General features: G+C 41.0%; 1 protein-coding gene across 3 annotated transcripts in view; it reads right to left on the reverse strand.

Moving 5' to 3' along the window:
- EXT2 (exostosin glycosyltransferase 2) overlaps nt 1-24,099 on the reverse strand; it is an 83,045-nt gene that overhangs the window by 47,410 nt on the left and 11,536 nt on the right. For all 3 annotated transcript variants that reach the window (XR_014000942.1, XM_081164672.1, XM_081164671.1), the window contains 4 exons: nt 21,738-21,854; nt 17,622-17,817; nt 13,936-14,075; nt 13,429-13,522 (listed from right to left, as the gene is read on the reverse strand). Coding sequence is in view for 2 of the 3 variants with exons in the window: in XM_081164672.1 (XP_081020798.1) it covers nt 13,429-13,522; nt 13,936-14,075; nt 17,622-17,817; nt 21,738-21,854 (547 nt within the window). In the remaining variant the exon portion in view is untranslated. The remainder of the gene's footprint in view (nt 1-13,428; nt 13,523-13,935; nt 14,076-17,621; nt 17,818-21,737; nt 21,855-24,099) is intronic.

Genomic DNA, 24,099 nt, shown 5'->3' on the forward strand with positions numbered 1-24,099 from the left:
AGCCTAGCTAAAACTACCATTGCCAGCATTTGGCAAACTGAGATGCCAACCTAGGAAATTTGAACTCTCACTTTGTAAGAGCACACATTAGGAGTATTTCATTATTGATCAGACCAGAAACCTGTATGTAAGGAATGAAATCTTAGCCAGTACCAACATTTGTTTTGTAGTTTCAGATTCACAAGGAGCACCAAGGTCACAGTTCAAAATCTTTGTCTGACCCTCCAGATATTGGTCACTTGGGAGTTGCCTTCTATAGGTTCTCAGTTTCGTTGCTGTAAACTACTGACATCGCAGACGAGTCCCAGTGGTGAGGTTAAAAAGGGAAGATATGTTGTTTTACTAACTCTACCTTTTATTGATCCTTATTCTGAGTTTGGGCTTCAGTAGTATTCAAAGCATCATTTTATGCAAGTCATTCAGATGCATAATAGCAAAAGAGAAACATTATAAATGTTTACTAGTGCCAGACTTTGCAAACTTGCCAGTGTTCTATGTTCTTGCTTAGTTCTAATGATGGCAAATTCTGTGTGAAGACACATGTAGGCATTTGCATATCTAAGCAAGGACACTGACGTAACATAGCCTCCCTCCTCCAATTTCAACTTGGTAACCTCAAGGTTTGAATTATGGTGCTTTTGAATTATGGTGCTGGAGAAGACTCTTGAGAGTCCCATGGACTACAAGAAAATCAAACGCATCCATTCTTAAGGAAATCAGCCCTGAGTGCTCACTGGAAGGACAGATCCTGAAGCTGAGGCTCCAATACTTTGGCCACCTCATGAGAAGAGAAGACTCCCTGGAAAAGACCCTGATGTTGGGAAAGATGGAGGGCACAAGGAGAAGGGGACGACAGAGGACAAGATGGTTGGACAGTGTTCTTGAAGCTACAAACATGAGTCTGACCAAACTGCGGGAGGCAGTGGAAGACAGGAGTGCCTGGCGTGCTCTGGTCCATGGGGTCACGAAGAGTCGGACACAACTAAACAACTAAACAACAACAACCTCAAGGTTGGATTACTGCACTCTGCTATTTGTGGGGCTACTCCAGAGTAGCTAGTGTAGAACATGGTAGCTAGGTTGCTTGTTAAATGCATGAGGTAGTTCCCCCACCCACCCACTCTCTTTTCAGGATTTGCACTGGCTGCCAATTTGCTACCAGACCAAGTTCAAGGTTTGGGTACTAACATATAAGGCCTTACAGAGCTCAGGACAGGTTACTGACTCCACAATAACCTGCCATCAAATTTATCTCAAGTTATGAAGACAGTCCAAACAACCAAGGCTGGAGCACCTGAAAAATATATCAGCCATATTCAGCAAGCAACTGTGTTGGGCTGGGAAGGAGGGAACAGACAACAGCAACTCCTCTAGATTCAAACTATGGTCGCTAATCATATATTAACCAAGCTAGAAATGAATAATTCCTGGGTGAACAGGTGAGTTTTAAACTGGCACACACACACACACACACACAAAAGATTCAGGACTGCCATATTTCAGAGGGGAGGGACAATAGTTATAGACAACAATGGTACTTTGAAGGAGGAAGAGCAGAAAGACCATGAGATTTCTTCTACAAAATCATACCTAATTCCACTGAAGGAGATACATCAGAGCAACAGAAAACAGCCAGGCAGTACGAAGTCTGTAGTATTGATCTTTCAGAGCAATGAGTCAATAAGCAAGGACAGACACAGGAATTCTACAGGGAAATTTTTACAATCCTTTTGTCTAAATGTTTCACAGATCCAACATTCTGCTTTGTACTTATCACCTCACAAACCCAAATCCACAGATATTCACATCTGCTTCAGTTACTGCCAACACAAGAGGGGTTTGCCAGGAATGGGGAGAACAAAAATCAGTGCTATGCATAAATATATAACGCAATATGACTGCCAACTGAAAAAGGGTGAAAAAGGATTCAGCTACACTTTCTGACAAGTGACGGACAGCTCCCGAAACAGAAAGCAATAGGTTTCAAGTCTCGAGGGTATCGCTTTCAAATATGTCAGTGTTCTAAGGGTGGATCAGTTTTCCCTGCTGCAGGCATCCAGCTGAGAGGTGAAGTCCCAAGAAAAACATAGGAATCCAACAGCAAGCCTTTGAGGTGGCAAGAACCAAGAGAGGTTCAAAGACAAGGCTGGTCAGTGGGTAGCACCTCCAAGCACCACGGAGGTTAGAGGTTAGTAAAGCAGGAGCCACTGTCCAATAAAACTGTGTTTAGAGAACCCACTCGGCAGATAAATTGAGGCTCTGTTTACACCTTTCCCAGCTTTCTGAGCTATCTACTGATGCTTCCTACTGTGATTTGGTACTATGTCCCCTAGCCATCTCCCTTGGTCGACAGCTGCCCTGGCTCTAGACTGGGCAGGCTTACAACATGGCTGGAAACTTTTAATCAGTATCCAACATCATGAGTAAATAAATACAAAGGGCCTGCTGCCACAACAACATCGATCTTATTTGAGATTTCTCATTATTGCCATAGCAAGGGAATAGAAGATTTAATTCCTTTGAATGCAGAGGTTAAATATGAAGGAAATTCAGGACCAAATTTCTTTTTGCTTCAAATAGGGATCTGTTTTATTACAGGGCTGCCCTTTATCCAAGACTACACAAGGGATGCCTCGTATCTCACAAGGTCCTCAGTGTCACAGTATTCCATAAAGTGTGTAACCAAGAAAAGCTCTAATGATAATTTTGTTCTGGTGACCAGTGTTTAATAAACAGAAGATGAAGAGTCTGCTCAAAAGTCAAGCACTAAGCCCCACTATGAGGGGTGGCTATGATCACTCAGGAACAGATACTTTTCATACTCACGAGACACTATTACTGTTTCTCATTCCCAGGACTGATGCCTGGCCCCAAAATAGGTTTAGGTCTGAACCCTAGGACCCCTAGACTTCAAATAAGAAGGCCTCCAATTAACTGCAGAAGGGAGAAACCTAGAAGAAGGGGAGACAAGGAGTTATTTCAGCCCTGCATTCGCTCCTTGAGCCACATGAAGTTTGATTAGTCTTCCAGTGCCTTATGCCACCTATTTACTCTGATGTCACAGGAATATATACATATTAGTGCAGGTTTACTGGTGACATGCTCACAGGTAGAGGATCAAGCACTGTAAATGCTTTGTTTAAAAAAACTGCATCCCCAAAATTCTAACACAAGATTACTTCGTTACATAAGAACCAAGAACACTATGCGAGAAATGAGGCAACTAGGGGAAAAACACTTATGGACAAATTTATAAATATACAAAATATTATTAGATGCTAAGGATTCTTATAACTTCTGGCAAGCAGCCATGTAATAGAAGATTCTTCCTCACCTTACTGCACAATCCTTCTTAAGATCCAGCATAACAGAAGCATATTCTTTGCAAGATCAAAAAAAGTGAGGTGATATAATGTAACACAAGTTTACAAAAGTAATACTTTCAGCTTCCATATTTTAGTGAGTTATTTTTTTAAACATGTTATGTTATACACACACATACAATCTCTCTTAATAGGAAATGGAGAGCTTCTGCTTCATACATCTGATAAGATGGAAAAGTGTCCAGAGTTGACATTTATGAAGGTAGAAATCTAGAGAGGCACTCTGGGAGGATTAAAGTGGGGTTAGGCTCTCCAGTCACACAATCTAAAATAGTACAAATGGCAGATGGATAAAAGTTCTTTTCAATGTGATAATGATTCTAAAGAGCCTGAGAAAGAGGCTGTTTTCCCTCAAGGGGAAGACAGATGGCTGAAAGTCAAATATACTAATTAAATGCCTTTCAAATATCTAGCAGTTGCCCGTACGTTCTCCTTTAATAATCATTTAAAATCCATGCATTCTCATTTTTTCATACACAACCAAACAGAGACTACGCTTTGATTGGACATAAATAAATAATTTGTTGTACACTATATAAGCGTCTAGTATGAGGCTGTCCTAGGCAGATTTCTCTCCAGTTCCCATCTCCATATTCTTCACAATCCATTTGGTGCAGAAATTTTTCCCGGGTTAAAAAAGGGAGAGGTTTCACACGCCTGCATATATTGCCTGGAGCCAGTAATAGCTCATATAGCTGTCAACGAACTGATAAGAGTCAAAATTACTCCACCGAGTCCCCTTTAAAGAAGAGCCAAAAGCAGCACATTAAACGAAAAAGGGGAAGGGTCACAGAAACCAGTCACTCAAGCTGTTTTAAAGTGGCATTAAAAACAAATAAATTATTTACTCCTGCAAATGTCTCATTTGACCTGGAGACTGAAGCCCACTTGGAGGTCAGAGTTGAGACATTTGGAACAAAAGCAAAACACGCTGCCACTGCGATGCTTCTTCTAAATAAAGAGGTCAAAGCAGCACTAATCCCTCCTCTTTGGCATAAAAGGGAGACGGGCAGTACAGAAAACTTCAGACTTGCTACCCAATTAAGCAGAGGGTATCTTTGCTTGTTTTATAATAAATCTCTTTTAACTGGCTCACAGAAGGACAAAGGGGCTCCGGCAAAATTCACCAACAGTATCTCCCATACAAGCTCCATTACTATGAACAGAAATTGTATGAAGATCAGTTCCACTGAATTATTTTTAGAAGGCACGCATTAACCCAATCACTTTCCTCCCCTCGATACAGTAAAACCAACCTTCTGAAATATAACTACATTATAAATCTCTCTCTCATATCACATGTTATCAACAAGAACAAACACCAACTCTTCAAGTCTGGAGTTAAGTGTTTCTTCACCAGCCCAGAGTTTAGACAGTTTTAAATGTTTAAAAAGTGAGACTATGGTCCTCCACCTGGCCTCAGGCTATTCCCAGATTAAGTTTACATCCAAGGTTGCAGAATTGGCTGCATCATCAAGCTCCTGCAGCTAATCAGAAGCCGCATCGGACGTTCAGGTTCCAAAGAACGTTCGCAAACTGGAACACTCACTTCCAGGTTTGCAGCGTTCGGGAGCCAAATGTTCAACTTGCAAGGCATTCGGGATCCAAGGTACGACTGTATTCTTAAAATGCCACGGCACTTTAAGAGCTGAGGCTCTGTAAGTTCAAAATGGCATGCGGGAAATCTGGTTGCTACCGCACTACCCAGCTGATGGGCAGGAAGCCATTCCTGAAGCGGAGCCTGGCTGCACGGCTACCCTGCCTCTGCCAGAGTGGTGAAGAGGTTCTTCTGTACTTCCTTATGCCCTGGGTACCTGAGCCCCAAAAGGGGAAAGGTAAAAAGCCTCCCGGAAGGCAGGGGGAAGAGGAAAACAAGGAAATGAAGAAAAAAATCTGAAAGGGAAGCTCCGCTGAAAAAAAGGTAATCCACTAAGCTAAGCGTTGAAAATCCAAAGCAAGGAAATTAAGTTGAAAAGGAAATAAAATTAGAAGCACTCCACATGTTGAATTACTGAATTTCTTCAGCGCTAAAAGACCCTGTTTGCGCAACTTGGAAGCCAGGGCCAGTCTGGAAAGCGTGGGATGACTCCTCCCCCCCCCCAAAGGATCTACATGTGACCCTGTCCACTCAGAGAACAGGAGCCATCGAGACAATAAAAATGAAGTACAGTGGTCCCTCGGGTTACATACGCTTTGGGTTACATATGCTTCAAGTTACAGACTCCGCTAACTCAGAAATAGTACCTTGGGTTAAGAATTTTGCTTCAGGATGAGAACAGAAATCGTGCTACATTGGCGCGGCAGCAGCAGGAGGCCCCATTAGCTAAAGTGGTGCTTCAGGTTAAGAACAGTTTCAGGTTAAGAACGGACTTCCGGAATGAATTAAGTACTTAACCCGAGATACCACTGTAGTTGTTCCTGTATGCAGGCATGCACAGTTCTTTTCTACCGACTTCAATACCTTTTTCCAGTTTCGCTGCACTTTTGTGTCTCTGTGACTTTTGTGACTTACAAGCAGATCAAAGACAGAGATCTACAGGAAGTGACAGGAGCCTATGACAAATGCAGAGCTTTCTTTGGATTTGCCACTCACAGGAGCATCTAGTTTTCCGGCTTCATGTGAATCTAATATGAGGGAGGGAGGGTTTGAGAAGAATGCTTACTAGGTGGCTTTTTTAAAGAAATCAGGCTGGCAACAGAGCTGCTTAGCAGACATGGGGTGGTCTCAGAAATCCATGTGTTCAGCCAGCTTGCTATCAGTTTCATAAGTTCAATTGGCTCTTGTCTCTTCCAAGTGGCAAGTCTGCTGGGGTTAGATAAAGCCAGAAGAAACCTCTGGTTTCTGTAAAGCTAAAAGGAGGGGCTGGGGTGGGGGGTAATGGGGACATTCACATACTCCAAGCACACATGGACACCATATTTCCATTCTTTCAAGGCATAACTGCATGGGATTAAGCATGAACACAAATCAGTTTGCAGGATTAGCAGTCAAAGATGTGTCAGAAATTCAGGTGGGCTTGGGGCCTTGTACGGCAAACTGTTTAGCCAACTTGATTATAAAAAGTCTAGATTGCTGGACTTGCCCAAGGTCTCATTGCAAGCAAGTCAGCAGAGAGAAAAAGGGACAAGAAAGCCTAAGCCACACAATCCTTAACCATAAAATACCACAGCTCCTCAACTCTGGTTTATATATTATATGTTTTCCTGGCAAAGTAAGTTTATATTAAATAAATTTTGCCTCCACAATATCCAAGTACTTTTCCTGGGGGCTAAAGTAACACATGGACACATATTGCACACTCATCTTAAGAGATGATTTAATTCAAAGAGTATGGAATACATTTCCACCTCAGCAGCAGAGACTCACCCCCCCCCCAAAAAAGGGGGGGAGAGTTTCAGGCCTTTCTGTGCTGCAAATGTATGCCATTTCTTGTCTAAAGGATTCTTGTTAACGACTAAATCATAGCAGTTGCAGAACAATTTTAATCACAACAACCTAGAATGCTAAAAACAATGCTTTCAATCAAAATTTGGGTGCCCAGGAATCAGAATATCAATTTCCGTTTTAGAGCAAATAATATACTTTGACAGGTAAGCAGCAAAAATAGGGATAAAGCTGGCCACCAAGAAACCATCCAATGGTGACTTTCACAATGTCAGTAATCTTTGATCTGAGAAATAGAAAATGCAGAAGAACAACTCCTCATAAAAGATGGAGAGAGATAAGCTATTTGACAGAGTTTAGGAAATTAAAATCTCAAGAGCAGAAAGAAAAAGTTTACAGATGGGTAACACATCATAATTATAAGTCCACAAATGGGCTCCTGCAAAAGCAACCAAGTTTAATGATTGATATTACATCCTAAAAATAATATGTGGAAGTTGAGAGGGCCCAAAGTTGCCTACATGATCCATGATAAACCCAGACTCCACTATGTATTCCACACTGTAAAAGAACATACAACAGAGAGTAAGCATCTAATCATCTCCCTGGAATTCCACATTATTGTTTTGCCTCCAGCTTCCCCATGTGCAGCTGAAGCACAAAAAGCTAAATATCTCCTTAGAAATATTTGTTATTAAAACTTGAAGATAAATGAAATTGGTCAAGGAAGGGTTTAAAAGTACAGTGGTGCCTCACAAGACGAAAAGAATCCGTTCTGTGATTCTCTTCGTCTAGCGGTTTTTTCGTCTTGCGAAGCAAGCCCATTGACGGATTAGCGGATTAGCGCTATTAGCGCTATTAGCGTCTTATCGGCTTATCAGATCAGCTGATAAGCGGCTTAGCGGCTTAGAAAAGGGGGGGAGGGGAAAAAACCCGCAGGAACTCGCAAGACATTTTCGTCTTGCGAAGCAAGCCCATAGGAGATTCGTTTTGCGAAGCACCTCCAAAACGGAAAACTCTTTCGTCTAGCGAGTTTTCCGTCTTGCGAGGCATTCGTCTTGCGGGGCACCACTGTACTGCATCGATTTCAAACCCAACAACCATGATTAAATTTAGCAGAGACTCAAAAGCTAGAGTCTGCAAATGAAGAATCTAAAATCTTTTCTCAACGCTAGGCCAGGCGAGGATGCCGAACAACGTAGCATCATTTAGAACCAACATCTGAGTAGCGATGACCTTCAAATTCACACCAGATAGTACAGAAGGTGGTAGGCAGGTAAGAGTTTGTTCTAACAGAAACGTCATTCTAACAAAAATCATTTTAAGACTCTTAATGAGGGAGTTTGCCCCTGGTGCAGCCAGCACCCTTCTGCCTATATGTAGTACAAGATTCTCTTACAGCTTTTGCCACACAGTTGAAAGACACATGATTCCCCGCCCGCCCCCCCGCCCCCTGCTCTGGCTGTAGTGCTCAGAGCCATTGGGATAGTAGTCCAAAGACTCACAGTCCCAAACAGGCATGAGAACTAGGAAAATGGAAACAGCCTTGTCTTGCTCTTACAAAAGATCTGTACTGTAAAGGGCTTTGGTCACTCACCCCACCACCATCACGTTTGCAAGGGAGAAGGTCTAGAGCTATGTGCACCCTTCTTCACATCTAAATGTCGCTTGATATTGTGAAGGACTTCCTCTAGAAGCCAGCCTCACAGTGCCCATTGTTACAGGGCGAGAAGCTGCAACTATCTCACATCCCACTCCCAGACAGCTGTGTGAGCTGTGCATGTAGCTTACACCATGTGGGCGTCTTCTCTCGCATCCTTGTGCAGCAATTGTATCACAGCCCTGCACACAAATTACTGTCACAACGGAACAACTGTGATGTGTAAGCAAATGTATTTTTATGTATCACTCCCCAAGCTACATCTGGCTATTAAAAGCACTATATAATAATCTTAGAAGAAGTGAAGTAGGGGGTGGGTACAAACCAATATTACAGAAGATCAAATCACAAAATGGGACAGCATGATGGTAAGAGAATGGCCCTCAAAGTGTAGAAAACACATCCCTGCACCCCACCCCCTTCCCTTTCTCTTCCCTGGCCAACACAGACCACTGTGCATCTATGATATTGGCTCCTACCTGCCACAAGCTGATGCAGTAGCTTTCAAACACCCTCAAACTTGGAATTCCATTAGCAGTTTTAAATCAGCAAGACCTTGAAGCTCTGCTTCCCTTTTTTCTTCTTTTTCTTTTTGTTTAATCATGGGTGCTTGCAGAGTATCACAGAAGTACGTCTCTTTTAAGAAGAAAAACATTAAATGGAAGGGCAGAGATTGAAAAGCTACAGAAAAAAAGAACCTGCTGGCAAGTCCCAGCACTCTCTTCTCACATCCGCCCCACCCCACTCCCTTCACATTAGAGAGAAAACAAGTATGTTTTTAACCTTTGTGTCAAGGGCCATCTTTAACCCATCACTTTATTGTGAAATAGTTCCGTGGCAAAAAAAGAAAGGGAGAAAAGAGAAAAAGTGAACAGCTGCTAAGCAGGTGGTGGGCTTCTTCACACAAACTAAGAATGTGCATCCCTGGACTATTTTGCTAGTCAGTATCTATGGTAGAGACCAGTTTCTGAATGGGCATTTTCTACAAATGTCACACAACCAGGTGTCTGTCACTGGAGAGATTCTATAGGAGCTGAAACACAAAAATCTACTAATCAATAAGGCTGCCAAGCAAAATGTGGGCATTCGGTGCATGATATGCAGAACTAACAGCAGAGTTCAGGAAAAGCAATTGAAAGGTGTGCTCAGGAATATATTCTGCTGCCTTAAAAAAAAATTCCGTACACAAATATTAACCTTAGGGCTAGAAAAAAGAAACCTCACACATTCTGATCAAGAGATACCTACGACTCTAATACTGCCTCCTTCAAATTTGTATTTGAAATGCATTTGGGGTCAGAACTGATCTTGAAGACATATAAAAAAACCTGTACTCTCACATTCCATACATATTCCCTTACAATAAAGGAATCAGCTGTTTTGTGATGTTGCAATGTTTATCCCCGCCCACTGCACTTAATGTTTTTAAAGGAAGTTTTCATTAAGTTACACTCAAATCAGAGTGAAATTATAGGCCCTAGGTACTGGCAATCTACAAAAAATATAGTGAAAACTTTTTTACCACCACAACAGGGGCTTCATTTTGACAGAGTAATTAAGCTAAGGTGGCATTAATCATTCAGGATTTTATTTTACTCATACCTTCACTTAAATGTGTAAGCTGAAGTTATTAGCAGTCCAGACACTCCACAGAAATTAACACTGGAAGGAGCTACAGAACCCATGTAACTTCTCTATATACTTCTAAAGCAGGGCTGCATTCCCTGGGAGGTAATCTGTCGGAGTCTGCATGCCAGCAATGGGCAGGGCCAGAGCCAAAACCAGTGGTGTCTGCCTCATTGCAGGACTGCACAGCTCTGTGTCATCCCATCTATCTCCCTCGCTCTGTGCTATTCCAACTCTCTTTCCTGTTCTCTGTGTGCTCCCCCCTCCCATTCATTTTGCTCCTCCATTAATACAGGTAAGAACCAATCGCTTGTAGTGAGTTTACCCTTTGAGGTCAAAAAGGAATTATTTTTAAATGAAGTAGATTTAGCCTAAACCTCCTAACAAAAAAGCAGTTTGAAACCAAATTACATATGGGAGGTGTGGTGCCTCATTGCTTGGAGGGTCCACAAGACAGCCAGACAGATCTATGTCAATGGTTCTAAAGTCTGGGGCAGCCTAAGTTGGAGTTGGGGGAGGGGGTTGATGAGAGGAGCTATTGGAGCTCTTCCAACTCTACAATTCTGCGATTCCAGAACACTGACAGATGTGGCTCTAATTTCATCCCTACATCTTTGCCAGATGTTGCATCCTACGTAGACGAAAAGGAAAGAAGGGTTACGGTACCTATAAACACAGTTACAAATGTACAGAGATGTATTTGCAGCTCTTTGTATTACTACTGTAGATTTTAGATGGTAATTGACGGCATCTACCACGAGCACAGGACTGAAGTTACAACGTTTGCTGAAACAAGCACTCACGCATTTACAGAAAGAGTCAATAATGCTAATCTGAATAGCTAGAGTTATCAGGTCTCATCTATGAACTTTCTTACAGCAAAGCCACATTCTTCATGACCCCCAGTAGAAAATCAAAAGGCAGTGTTTTCCATCCTAACCGAACTGGCTAGTTGAGTCTCTATGCCCACATAGAATGCCTAGTGAGAAGCTAAGAAAATCAGTATGAATCAAGGGAACAGAGACCTCTTCTGGCCATTTGTCATATTGGTAAAGTGGCTGAGCACAAGAAAACTCTCTGTAGAAACACCCCCCCCCCCAAAAGCCCCAAGTAATCCAATTACGTCATACATAATCCAAGTGCATATTGGAGTTTCCAGGACTGCCTCATATCAAGTGACTTGGATAGGAAGATTCCTAGTATTTCACAAATGTGCTTTTCATATTAATTATGAAAGTTTTCTGATATGCTTAATTTCATGTATCTCAATACTATCTCTGTGCTCCTGATTATATTCCCCAGGCACACACTTTATCAAGAGGCTCACAGCAGAGTGGATCAAGAGATTGACTCCTCATTAAAAAATAAAAAAATAAAAGCCATGTCCAGTCTTCATAATTGTGAAGAAATTGTTGGGAATTTAACTGATGTGTACTCAGAAAACAGAATATGCATATTTTCAGACTGCTATTTTTTGATGTGTCAATTCTCAGTCATATTTTATACTGATAGCCTTTCGTTCATAATCTAGACAACTCTGTCCTAGAGCAAGGTTTCCTCATCTTACTTCTAAAGTTCAGTGTAGATTATCTATTTTAATCAAAACTGAAGTAGCTTGTTATATGAACATGTGTGCAAATACCTATAAGATACTTAAGAGTGTTGTCTGTCTCATTTAGTCAGTAATCTGGACTATACAATTGGAAAATCACTAACTCATTGCTGCTTCCATTCTGTAATGTACAGCATTGATAGATGTCTACTACCTCCTTAAATGTATATATGGTTTGTGTTATACAGTGGTGCCCCGCAAGACGAATGCCTCGCAAGACGAAAAACCCGCTAGACGAAAGGGTTTTCCGTTTTTCGATGCGCTTCGCAAGACGAATTTCCCTATGGGCTTGCTTCGCAAGACGAAAACATCTTGCAAGTCTTGCGATTTTTTTCGCTCCCCCCCCTTTTTCTAAGCCGCTAAGCCGCTAATAGCCTTTTAGCCGCTAAGCCTTTAATAGCCACTAAACCGCTAATAGCGCTAATCCGCTAAGCCGCTAATAGGGTTGCTTCGCAAGACGAAAAAACCGCTAGACAAAGAGACTCGTGGAACGGATTACTTTCGTCTTGCGAGGCACCACTGTACTAGGTATTTGAGTAATTATATTGGGTGGAAAGCAAACCAGAGGTTTATGAATAGATTTGCCTATAATCTTCACACAATAAAATTAATGGAGCAAAACTAAAATTCCGCCCTAAAGAAAGCAACTTTCCATGATCTATCTACATCATGCAACTTATCAATGTTATACAAAGTAGGCAATCTGCATATATTTGCTTATTTTCCAAAATTTATTCTGCTTCCTCTAGTCAAACCAGGGAAAAGATGCATAAAAAGTACTGAATCCCCACTCCCTGATCTCTGGGAATGATGAAATTTCACCAGGCATTGCCCAGATGTTCATGCCCTTAAGGAAAAGCATTTTTTGAAAACAAAATCTCAAAGCTAGAGGTCTCAGGATAATTTAATTTGTACTTGCATGGAATCACAGTGTATATGCAGGTCACAGTTTAATAAAATGTGTTTCTGTTGCAGAGAAATGTTGTGTTGTATTTAATAGGAAATGTTGTAGCACAGGAATTCCCAACTGCAGTCCACAGACCACTACTAACCCACTAACTTTATTTAGGTGGTCCTTTTAAATGTGTGGGGTGGGGAGGAGTTGTTCTTTTTTCGTTATGTATTTTTATCTTGTGAACCACCCTGAGAGCTACAGATGAAGGGTGGAATGCAAACTTAATAAATAAAACAATATGTATATATATATTTGCTAGATTTTGCAAATATGGCATGCTAACACCAAGTTCCTCATACATTAATTGAGTTCAATGTGTTAGTCACAAGAGGGTACCATTTTCTTCCATTTTGTGTGTTAAGCAACACATTTGATGGCCCCAATGAATTCAAATTATCATTTAGAGCCCTAGAGGTAAATAAAATGTAATGAACAAAGCTTCAAATCCAAACCAGTTTGTCAAATAACTTTGAAATCCTCCTCATCCTAAAGTTACTTGGGAGCGAATCATTCAGCAGGTCAAATCAGCCACGTAGGTGGCAAGATATGGGTGGCAATTTAATTTTAACAGATATGCAGTGTTGATCCAGAACAATACATAAAATTACATCTGAGTAACTTCATTGTATGTACTTTGCACAATTCAGCAACATGCAATATTCAGCACCTTTAATTAAATGGAAAAATATGGGAACATGCAAATCATTATTACATTTGCCTCAACCTCCACAACAGCCAGGCAGGTAAATTCAGGTTTGGCTCCCAGGAAAATATTCATGGCCTATACTCAAATGGCCTATACTCTACCTGACTCTGCATCTCCTCAATCTGTCGTTGAGGTATGCTTTGCAGAATGCTGTACATCTCAGATATCTTTTCTTCCGGTATCACCACAGAAGCTCTAAATGCGGAAAAGTGAAAAGGGAAACAGTGAGAATTGCAGGTAGTTAATTAGCCAAAACTGGATTCCCCTCACACAGAGTCAAACAGATAAGCCCATGGAGGAGTATTTGAAAATAAATCTAAAGGAACTACCCCTCCCTTCAACACACAGCATATAAATGTAATACGATATGGATGCCCTGGATAAACATTAATGGGGTTCAGTCTATAAGTATAGTTTTAAAAAATGTTTTAGAACTGTCGAGTTGGAAGAGACCACGAAGATCATCTGGTCCAATTCCATGCAATGCAGGGATCTGAGATTAAGAGTCTCCTGCTCTACCAACTGAGTGTTCAGTGTTGATTTTGTAAACCCATTCCAGATCCAAACAAGTTGCAACAATGGAGCACACATGACCATAGTGAAACTACCTCTTCCAGTCCAGAACTTCGGAGAAAGGCAGAATATAGGAATCAGCTATGACAACAGGAATGCAGCCAGCCTGAAGTACATCGCTCAGCACAGCTTGTCCCAAGCGGGCTCCCCGCAGAACCACACAGAATGTAGCTTCCTGGTAGCAAATGGAAACAAAAATAGACATGATAAGATATAAGACCCTTCCTTACCCCTTGAAGGGGTAGCTAACATGGCATCTTCCAGATGTTATTGGATTACAGCTCTCACCAGCATGCCCAGGGATGAAGCGGACTGCAGTCCAGCATCATCTGAAGACATCACACTGGCTTTTCTGCTCAGGTGGCATGGGAGAGGGGGAGGAAAATCCATTTTTAATTCTGCTATCTCCCCTGTTAATTTATTTGTCATGTCAATACCCATTATTACCATACCATATAACGAATACATGAATTCTTTGCTGCCTTGTAGGCTGGATTTGAAACTCACACACAAAAAATGATAGCAAGAAGCGGGTTCCAATGTACTGTGAGCAGGAGTCCACTCATGCAATTTTAAGAAAGAAAGGAAATTTGGGCTTTTTAATGCAGCAACAGCTGCTCCTGTTGGTGCAAAACACAGGTACTATAAGAGAGCAGGAAGCAGGCTCAGCACCAAAAACCTTGAGTGCTGCAAACATTTCAAAGTTTGCTCTGGGTTTCAATTGCTGATAACATGTGAAACACATTTTCTAATTTCAGCAGAATTCTTAGGAAACATAACTACACCACAAGGATCCCAGTGCTGTAAGCAAGCCAATAAGATAAAAAGTGATAAATCTTTCTTTTTTTAAAAAATGTAATCTTTATGGGGGGGTGTGAAATAAAATCATTTCCAAATAAAAATGCTGTGATTGTGTGTATTCTGTAGCAGTCAAATTTATATCCAATTCTCAAGAATACTTTTCATATAGCAGCTTATAAAATCATGCATTTAAAAACCCGTAAGATATAAAACCAAGTATCTACTTCACAGTATTACGGTTATGACCCTCCCCCCCAGTCCAAATGTTTTTACACCGTTAAGCACGTGTCTGAAAACAGTGCTGTTTTGTGTGGAAAATGTGCCCCCCCCCACAATATATTCATTGGAGGATAGGGCTCTCAATGGCTACTAACTATAGTGGCTATGCTCTGTCTCCTTGGTCAGAGGCAGTCATACTTCTGACGCAGATGTTGGAAACTGTGGGTGGAGACAGGGCTCTTTCTTGTGCTCAGGTTCTGCCTATGGGTTTCCCACAAGCATCTGGGTGGGCACTGCGAGAACAGGATGCTGGACTAGATGGGCCACTGGCCTGATCCAGCAGGCTCTTCTCATGTTGAATGAATGAATTTATTAATACGGTCACAGACCAGCCGCAACACACACAATATCGCAGATCATAAAAAATAAAATAAAAAATATCGGAAATACAAAGGACAACATGAATATAACAAGGATTTAAATATAAAAATTAAAATTAATTATTAGCGTGCTCCCTGTAGTTAACATTTAGGAGTTTGGTCATTGTGGGATACCACTTGCTTCCTGCGATTGATTGCAGGCACACAGAATTTGGCTACATTTAATGTAGTCTTGGGATTCTTGTCCTCTAGCAGTAGTTTTAAACTATGGTGTTCCGATACTTTCCTGGACTTTTGCAAAACAGGTGTAATAAAAGTCAAACGTATATCCTCATAAAGACGGCAACGTAATAGTACGTGTGGAGCAGTTTCAACTTCCAATGAGCCACAAGGGCAAACCCGTGCTGTATATGGTTTACCCTCAAATCTGCCCTGAAGTAAGGCAGAAGGGAGAACGTTGAATCTGGCGAGGGTAAAAGATCGTCTGTATTTGGGTACCTGAAGACCTGGCAGATAATTAGCTGGAGAGAAACCTCTCCCATGGTCCCTTATTGCTGGATGTTTGATCATTTCGCTCATGTGGCATTGTAATTCTACGTCCCAGATACGCTGGCGAATTGTAGTCCTAGCTTTCTCGAAGCCTGTCGCTATCAGGGTCTGCTGCGGGATCCCCAAGCCTTTAAGCTTTTCCAGCAGTGTAGCTTTCCATTTGGATTGGTAGGTATCTAATAAGGTTAAAGGTGCCAGCCCAACCGGGAAGAAAATAAGCTTTAGCCAATAATGAATCTTCAGTATCCATATCCGAGTACTGATAGGCTCTTCTCATGTTGTTATGCATGGTCTCCGGAATCATAATGCCAGATTATTTTATCGTATATTAATAAGTTACCATTAATATACTATTATATTATCATATATTTACAAGGAACAAAAAAGTCAAATATCACTTGTTAAGAAACCCCTGTAGTTTTGCTAGGAGTAAGGGAATAAAAATGGGTTTAAGAGGGAAAAGTAATACTATGATGTGGATGAATACACTCCTCTTACCCAACTAGCCTTTTTTCCTGTCTAGACAAAACCTACTATAAATACATATCCTCACATTATCACCGTTATCAGCCAGACATTCCAAATGGAGATGCAGGGTTCTGTGAGGGAAAGCTATTTTAACTATCTCTGCATGACAGCTCTCCTCAAAGTTTTATTTGTTAAACTCGCAAAAACTCACAACTGCAATTCTAGGATGATTCTGTCTGCCTTTAAAGAAGGGGAAGAGAAACTGTTTGATCTTCAGACAGAACATCTGAATTTAGGGAAGCCCTTCCTTCCACTCCTCAACACAGAACTGTAAGCATCTTTCTTTTGCAACTAATTAAACATCTGCATAATGGTGCATTTTTAAATCTCTGAACTTACATACGGAATTATGTAATTAAAATTACATATTTCTACACCAAAGCACCTTTATGCTGTATATGTTGCAGCCATTAAAGAGACATGCAGGCCAGATGTTATCTTCCTTGCCTAACGAAATATGACTTTGGAGCTGTAGATATAACACTTTGACAAATATGACTTTGGAGCTGTAGATTTCGATTTTTCCACCTGGAATCCTCTTTCTTTTTTCTGTTGTAAAAAAATGTAATAAAAAAAAATATTATAAAAAAAAATAGATATAACAGAACTGCCACTTCCTGGGTGAAGCAGTACAGGCATGAAATCTAGTTTAACAACTTCATTTGTCATGACTTCAGGGAAGTACAGCTATTTAACTACGGCAATATGTTCTTCAAATACGTCCTTGGCCATTTATATTTGTAAGTCACATCCACCTAAAATTTCTCTCTCTCGAGAATAAGTATGAGGACAAGAAACCCTATAGCAATGCTCGGTACAAGAATGAATTTGGACACTGGAGTAAGTCCAAAAAAAATTTAAAAAGAAAAGAAAGAGCAGATCCACTGAAAGCAATGAACTTAAAGGGGATATCCAACCAACTCATATTCAAGAAAGCAATAGACTTTACATATTCAAACTTAGTTTAATATCACCCATAATTCCATTGCTTTCAATGGGTCTACCCTTGAGCATGACTTAGCCGTATATCATCCTCTTTCTCCTTTAAACTAAAAAAGTAGCACATAGCATCACACATCAGAACACCTTAGAACTGACAGCAACAAACAATATCCAAAGTGTAATCAGTCCGTATAATACATCTTATTCTTCAGAATAAAAATTGCATAGAATTGCATATGTCACAATCCATAATTTCCTGTAATCAAATACAAAAGCGATAGAGGCACTATAGGCAGACTTACCTGAAGCACCTGGGGATAATCAAAGACCTGATTCTTGTGGCAGCGCTTACGAGTAAAAGGGATTTCCTCTGAGAGGTTGGTACACTTGTCCAGGATCAGCACAGATTCTGCATTCTCAGCTTGAAGAGCCTCCAAGTCAGAACGGTATTCAGGATGAAGAGCCATCTGAGAGGAAAGGAGGAAGTACCTACGGGGACTGAAGACCCCATAAATGAGAGCCTGACAAATCCTGCAGGATTCTCACTAGATAATCTGGTATGTGTTTCCCTTTGTGCTGCTGCGGGACTCAGACTTGTTAGCTTTATAGCCATAGCATTTCTCTTTACTTTAGAAAGAAGTGAGTTGGAAACAATCCTATACTGGCCCAATCAAGTTGAATTCTAGAAGGATTCATATACAAGCTGTAAGACCCAACTAGCAGTAGATATTAGCACATAAATAAAATACATAGTTGTGAACTATGAGTGCAGTATACACAAGGAGTCCCACCATGAACAAGTATGACAAGATTGCAAGTTTACAGCCGGTTCCTCTGCATGTTCACTCATGACAGTTTCACTGAAGGTAACAGGACTTACTTGAACAAGCAGGCAGAGAACTGCAATGTAGTGTAGCAAGATTAAGCATTCTTATTTGGAAGGAAGCACTACTGAAATAAGTGGGACTCCGCTCCCAGTAAATACTGCTAATAGTCTTTAAAAGCAGATTGGACAGCACAGCATTTTAGGAGGCTTGGCATCATACTGATAAGGATTTCCTACTGAATTAAACTCTTGCATCATTTCTTAATTTGGCTAAACGCCAGCTTGTTCTAAGTGCTACTTATGTGGCAAGTGCACAACAGAAGTGACATTTCCTCTTGATAACTGCTGCCATACCAATTCTGCTTATTAACACAGCAAGTTCTCCATAAAACTTAAAGACCTATATCCTCCATGATGCAATGCAGACATTCCTTCTTTTTTAAAAAAAAAAACAACAACCAAGAACTCGGTTATAATCAAATGGATTTCTTCTGGAAACAACGAACACACATTAGAAAATCCAAGTTACAAGCGTGTTACTGGACTGGGTTGCAATTTGTAAGAAACCTATGCAACTCTTCAGTGAAGTGTTCATAACTTTAAAAGTAATACAAGCAGTATTCTACAGCTTAAATCACACAACTGTGTTATTGGAACTCAAGATGTGTCTCTAACAATCAGAGTTTAGCTCCTTGCCATATTTTCGGTCAGGAAGAGAGGTCGCTTTCCTCACCGCATCTGTCTTGGTTCACTTGAGTAATCTGGAGTCATTTGTTCAACATACAGTCTGCTGAGCACCTGCTTTACAAACCTCAAAAACCAGCAGGTTGTTCTGAGAGAGGTAGCTACCAGGTATATAATCCCACCTTTGAACCTCATTGGTCTATGGTAAGACCTTAAATTAACCAGTGCCTCAACTATTTCCCATATCTTTACCTTCTTTTAATAGCTGCCTCTTACATTTACAACTTTGTAGCACATATGAAGATAAATATTCCTACTTGATGCTCTGAGATGCAAGATATATGTAGAGATTAGTGTTTTTTAAAACCTGTTATCTGAAGTCTTCCCCACATGCTTACTGCAGGCACTCCAGGCTTTATATCTGCAAAGCCACAGATGTGTAATAAAATGAAACTGAACTCTCATCTCAGATTTCCAAAACAAATTAACAGTTAAAATATGCATCAGCACAGCTTCAGGCAAATACAATAAATCCCGATGATCTTAGCTAAGTGGTACATGACTGGAAGTCGCTATTTTTAAAAATTTGCCATTCAAGCCCAACTATGAATAAAAAGGGAAATCAATTTCCATACAATAGTGAACACCTCACATGCACAACTGTGAGCAGAACAGAACTTTAAATATATTTCTCTTAATTCACAACACATCCTTCAGTCCTTATTAAAGAAAACTGTAAGTTGCACTGAACCCAGATATGTGAAAGTTCAGAACAGAGGTGGGGAGGGAGGGAAAGGGGGAGTTGGAGGGAGGAGGGGGCTGTTTTGAATTTTTCCCCTGTGGAAAAATTCAAAATTTTCAGGAACACTAAAAAAAAATCCTATAACATATCTTTTAAAATTGGTGAACTGCTTCTAAAGTGGTTGGAGTATCAGACTATGACCTGGGAGACTAGGGTCCAAATCTCCACTCTCAGGGGATTTGAACCCACTATGACTTTGGACGAACCATAGTTGCTTAGCCTAACCTGCCTCAAAGAGTTGTTGCAGAGTTAAAATAGGAAGGGTAGGAATCTGTATGGCACCTTGAGCTGCCTGGATAAAAGGTGGGATATAAATGCAGTACAGTGGTGCCCCGCAAGACGAATGCCTCGCAAGACGGAAAACTCGCTAGACGAAAAGAGTTTTCCGTTTTGGAGGTGCTTCGCAAAACGAATCTCCTATGGGCTTGCTTCGCAAGACGACAATGTCTTGCGAGTTCCTGCGGTTTTTTTTCCTTCCCCCCCCTTTTTCTAAGCCACTAAGCCGCTTATCAGCTGATCCGATAAGCCGATAAGCCGCTAAAAGCCGCTAATAGCGCTAATCCGCTAATCCGTCAATGGGCTTGCTTCGCAAGACGAAAAAACCGCTAGACGAAGAGAATCACAGAACGGATTCTTTTCGTCTTGCGAGGCACCACTGTAATTAAATGTTTACCTGACTTCAATTATTTATGAGTTCTGGAAACCACTAAGGATGTTCAGTCCTTGTTTGTTTTTAGCAGGGCTGGTGGTGGCATTTCTCTTAATTTATAAATACACAAATATTTTTCTACATACTTAGGAAGTCTCCTGATACTTTTTCTGGGGGGAGGTTCCCCAACAGATATGGCAAAGATATGCACAATTATTTACTGTGCACTGTTTTGCTTTCTTTAAAAGTACATTAGCTGTGGTTTTTTTATATATATTCAAATTAGTGTCCTGTAGACAAGACTGCAAGAATACATGCCATTTCCCATTCACTGAAATTATTGGCCTGGATTCAACTAACCTGGGATAGTTCAACTAATGAGGCTTTCTCTTGTTTCCCTCTTCCCCCACGCCTCCCCCAAATCTGCTCTGGAGGGTTGGGACCACTTCTAGAACAGCCAGCAGGGGGAGGAAAGATCATTCTGTCTGATAAGTAGAAATGCTTGTGCTGAAGAAATGATCAGAAAAGCACAATGTTGAATTCCTCCCTTTGTAACTGACTTTTCTCCAGAAGTGACACTGTCTCATTTGTCAAAAAATGTTTGTGAGAGAGAAACAATGCCTATGATTCAGTACTCTCAATGTCTATCTTACTTCAGCAAAAGATCGCTGAAGATAGGTTGAGAAAGAGTGTTTATGTAAGTTGCTTAACTAAAGCTGAAAGGAGTGAAAATTATTGTATGAGTACCATGGAAAGCCCAAATACCCACTAAATTGTAAAGTAATTTTCAGTTCCCATTTGCTCTGGTTCCTGACCAAATGCATGGTTTCCTGCTCCAAGGTTTCTGTCCACTCTTCACTGCAGTTCTACTCTAGTGGATTCAGCAAGGAAAGCAAGACAGTGAAAATTAGGCACTCTTATTTTGGAGGTTTGAAATTTCCAAATACTACTAGGGTGGGGAAGGCGGCAGAATCCAGGGACACATAACAAGAGAGACAAACCCTTTTCAGAAACAGATGATCCCGAAAGCAAGTCACATGTTTTAGCCTGTGATGGTGGCCAAGCCTGGAGCAGCAGAAACCACTTTCACTTTGATAAATTTCCCTTCCTCCCCAACTTTTAGGTGTTAACTTTTGCTAATTAAAGCAAATGTCAGAGGTTCCCAGGGAAAGCATCCATTATTGCTCAGGAAACCTTGATAAGTGTAATTAGAACTTGGGCTTTCTATAGCACTTATGAGATAATCTGTTGACAGATAATACGCAGCCATATTTCGGTCTCATAGCTCTCAACAATTACAAGAGCAGTTATACAAGCAGCTTCCCCCCGTCCCCAATACTGCATGCTTTTGGTTTTCTGGACTGAATTTCTTAGCAGCTCAGATGCAGCTGGCATTATATGACATTGTTAGCAAGAAGACAAAATATGCTGCATTCTCCCACTCATCTTCAGCTTACCCCAGCCCTTTATTTGGCAGTTCCACCTCTGCGGACAGTGGACTATAAACAGGAATGCTGACATCATAGCCTTGTCGGTAGGTCCACGTAGAAAAACCTCCTCCTGCCAACAGAGCTCTGAGGAGAAAAGGAAAAAGATAAGTTACAGCTATATTCCCCCCTCCCACCGTAACAACCCAACACCTATTCAAAAGACAGAAAATCAGAGAGGTGGAGTGGAGGAAAATGGCAAGCTCTCGCTGTAGTTTTAGAAACATTTTGATTCAAAAACAATATATGTAATGAGTTCAGATACCTGAAGATCCTACATAGGCATTCTAGGTTCAAATAAGAGCATAAGCACAGCTCGATTTGCTGGATCAGACCACTGTCCCATTTAGTCCAGCATCCTGTTCTCACAGTTGCTGATCAGATGCCTAAGAGAAGCTTGCAAGCAGACCCTGAGTTCAACAGCACTTTCCCCACTTGTAATTCCCAGAAAATCCCACGGCTGTGGTAGAACACAGTCATCCTGGCTAGGAAATACTATTCTATCCGCCTTTAAGGTGCTCTAAATGGTTTTTATATGGAAAGGTGGTATACATTTTTGAAATACACTGATAAATATTAAGTGAAGAGAGCCTCCAGATGACAGGTGCTCTCAGCCTGCCATTCCCAGAAAGTAGCCTATGACCTGATGCGATGCAAAGTTCATCTTTAATACCCTGAATCTAGTATACACATCTAGATTGAAAGAAGACTGCATCTCTTGGAACATGTTACTGGCAATGTGGTATTAATCTGGGTCATGCGTTGTTTTACAACAGGGGAAAACCCAAACATCATTTCCCCTCTCATTACAGTCGACTGTGTGCCTAAGCATCACATTCTAGGGGGAAGGACTTCGCTGTATTACTCTTAAAATTGCAGATAATACATCAGAAATAAAATTATCTCCCCAATACTGTTTTGTCTCTGTACAGCTTTTGAGAAGTGAGAACTTTTATTTCTTTATATATGTAGTTTTGGCACCTCGCACCTAAAACAACTCAGATTACAGTCCTTTAAGAAACTTCCATGAATAAAGAGACCTTTATTTCAGGGGTGGGGAATCGGATCCCATGAGCAGGTCCATTTTGAAAGGTGGGTGTCTCCTCCTGTAAACCTCTTTATGTCCTATGATGTCAGGTTATTCAAACTTCAAAGGAAGAATCAAGAACACACACCCAGTCCAACCTCAGTAGAACTGCAAAGGAAGAATCTTCAAGATTCCACCCAAAGTAGGCTTGCATTAAACAGTGAATTTAAATTCAAGTTACCTTTCAAACAAGGGTCTTTCCCAACCCTACCTGGAGACTGAACCTTGGACCTAGTGTAGGCAAAGCATATATTCCATCACTGAGCTATAGCACTTCCCTATGGGGAAGACGATTTTCACATTGCAGGAAAATTAGCATACTTTTTTAATTTTTTTAATCACTTCAGGTCCTGGAGATTAGATGAACATAACCCATCACTTCAAGTACATGCCAAAAAAACAACAACCCCTGAACAGCAGTAGAATTTATTATTTCCAGACACTAAAACAAACAGGGCCAGACATACTACTTCCAACTAGCATCTACTTCACTTAGATCTTAAACTTCGCTCAGTGAAATAGATACATGTCCATTATAGGCACTGTGCTAGGACCACCACTGGGCTGTGCAGCTGCTCACTACATACATTTACTATTGAGTTAACTGGGAGCGAATTTCTTCAACTGATCATTCAAGCTGCTGCAGCTACTGGTACCTAAGAATATGAAATACTTTGAGCCCAGAGTAGCTCACCATCAGGATCCAACACAGAATTTTGCATGAAATGTGATGTGAAAGTTCCTGTAAATACAGTACTTTTAAATAAAATACTAGTCCTCATGGCTGAGAAGACAATGAGAGGATTCCAGTGGTCACATGAGCAAGAGATGTTCCCCCACTCACTTCAGCCCCATATGGCAGAGCTGGCAATGTTCTGTAGCCCCCTGCGCAACCCCATGGAAAGCCTTTGGGTGGGTACAGGGGCTGCAGGCAGGAGGGAGAGAAAGTTCTGTTGTGTGAGTTGTCTTCCACTTGCAGGGTCATTTAATGCAACCTCTAGTGAAAAGCAGAAGTTCCAGCATTCATGAGCATGGAAATTTGGTGCCTTCTCACCTTTCCTATGACCCCACCCCATCAAGCCCACATGAACTCCTTGATCATCTACTCAACCAACAAAACTTATGCTCGGGGGGGGGGGGACAACAAATATTTGGTTTATATCAGTTTAGACAATCTTACATAAGTTATTTTCCATGACTTATTTTGAGCACTAAAAAAACCAGAAACAGCTGTTGCTGAACTCC

Source organism: Podarcis bocagei (genome assembly GCF_964188305.1).
Source record: "Podarcis bocagei genome assembly, chromosome: 1".
NCBI lineage: Eukaryota > Metazoa > Chordata > Lepidosauria > Squamata > Lacertidae > Podarcis > Podarcis bocagei.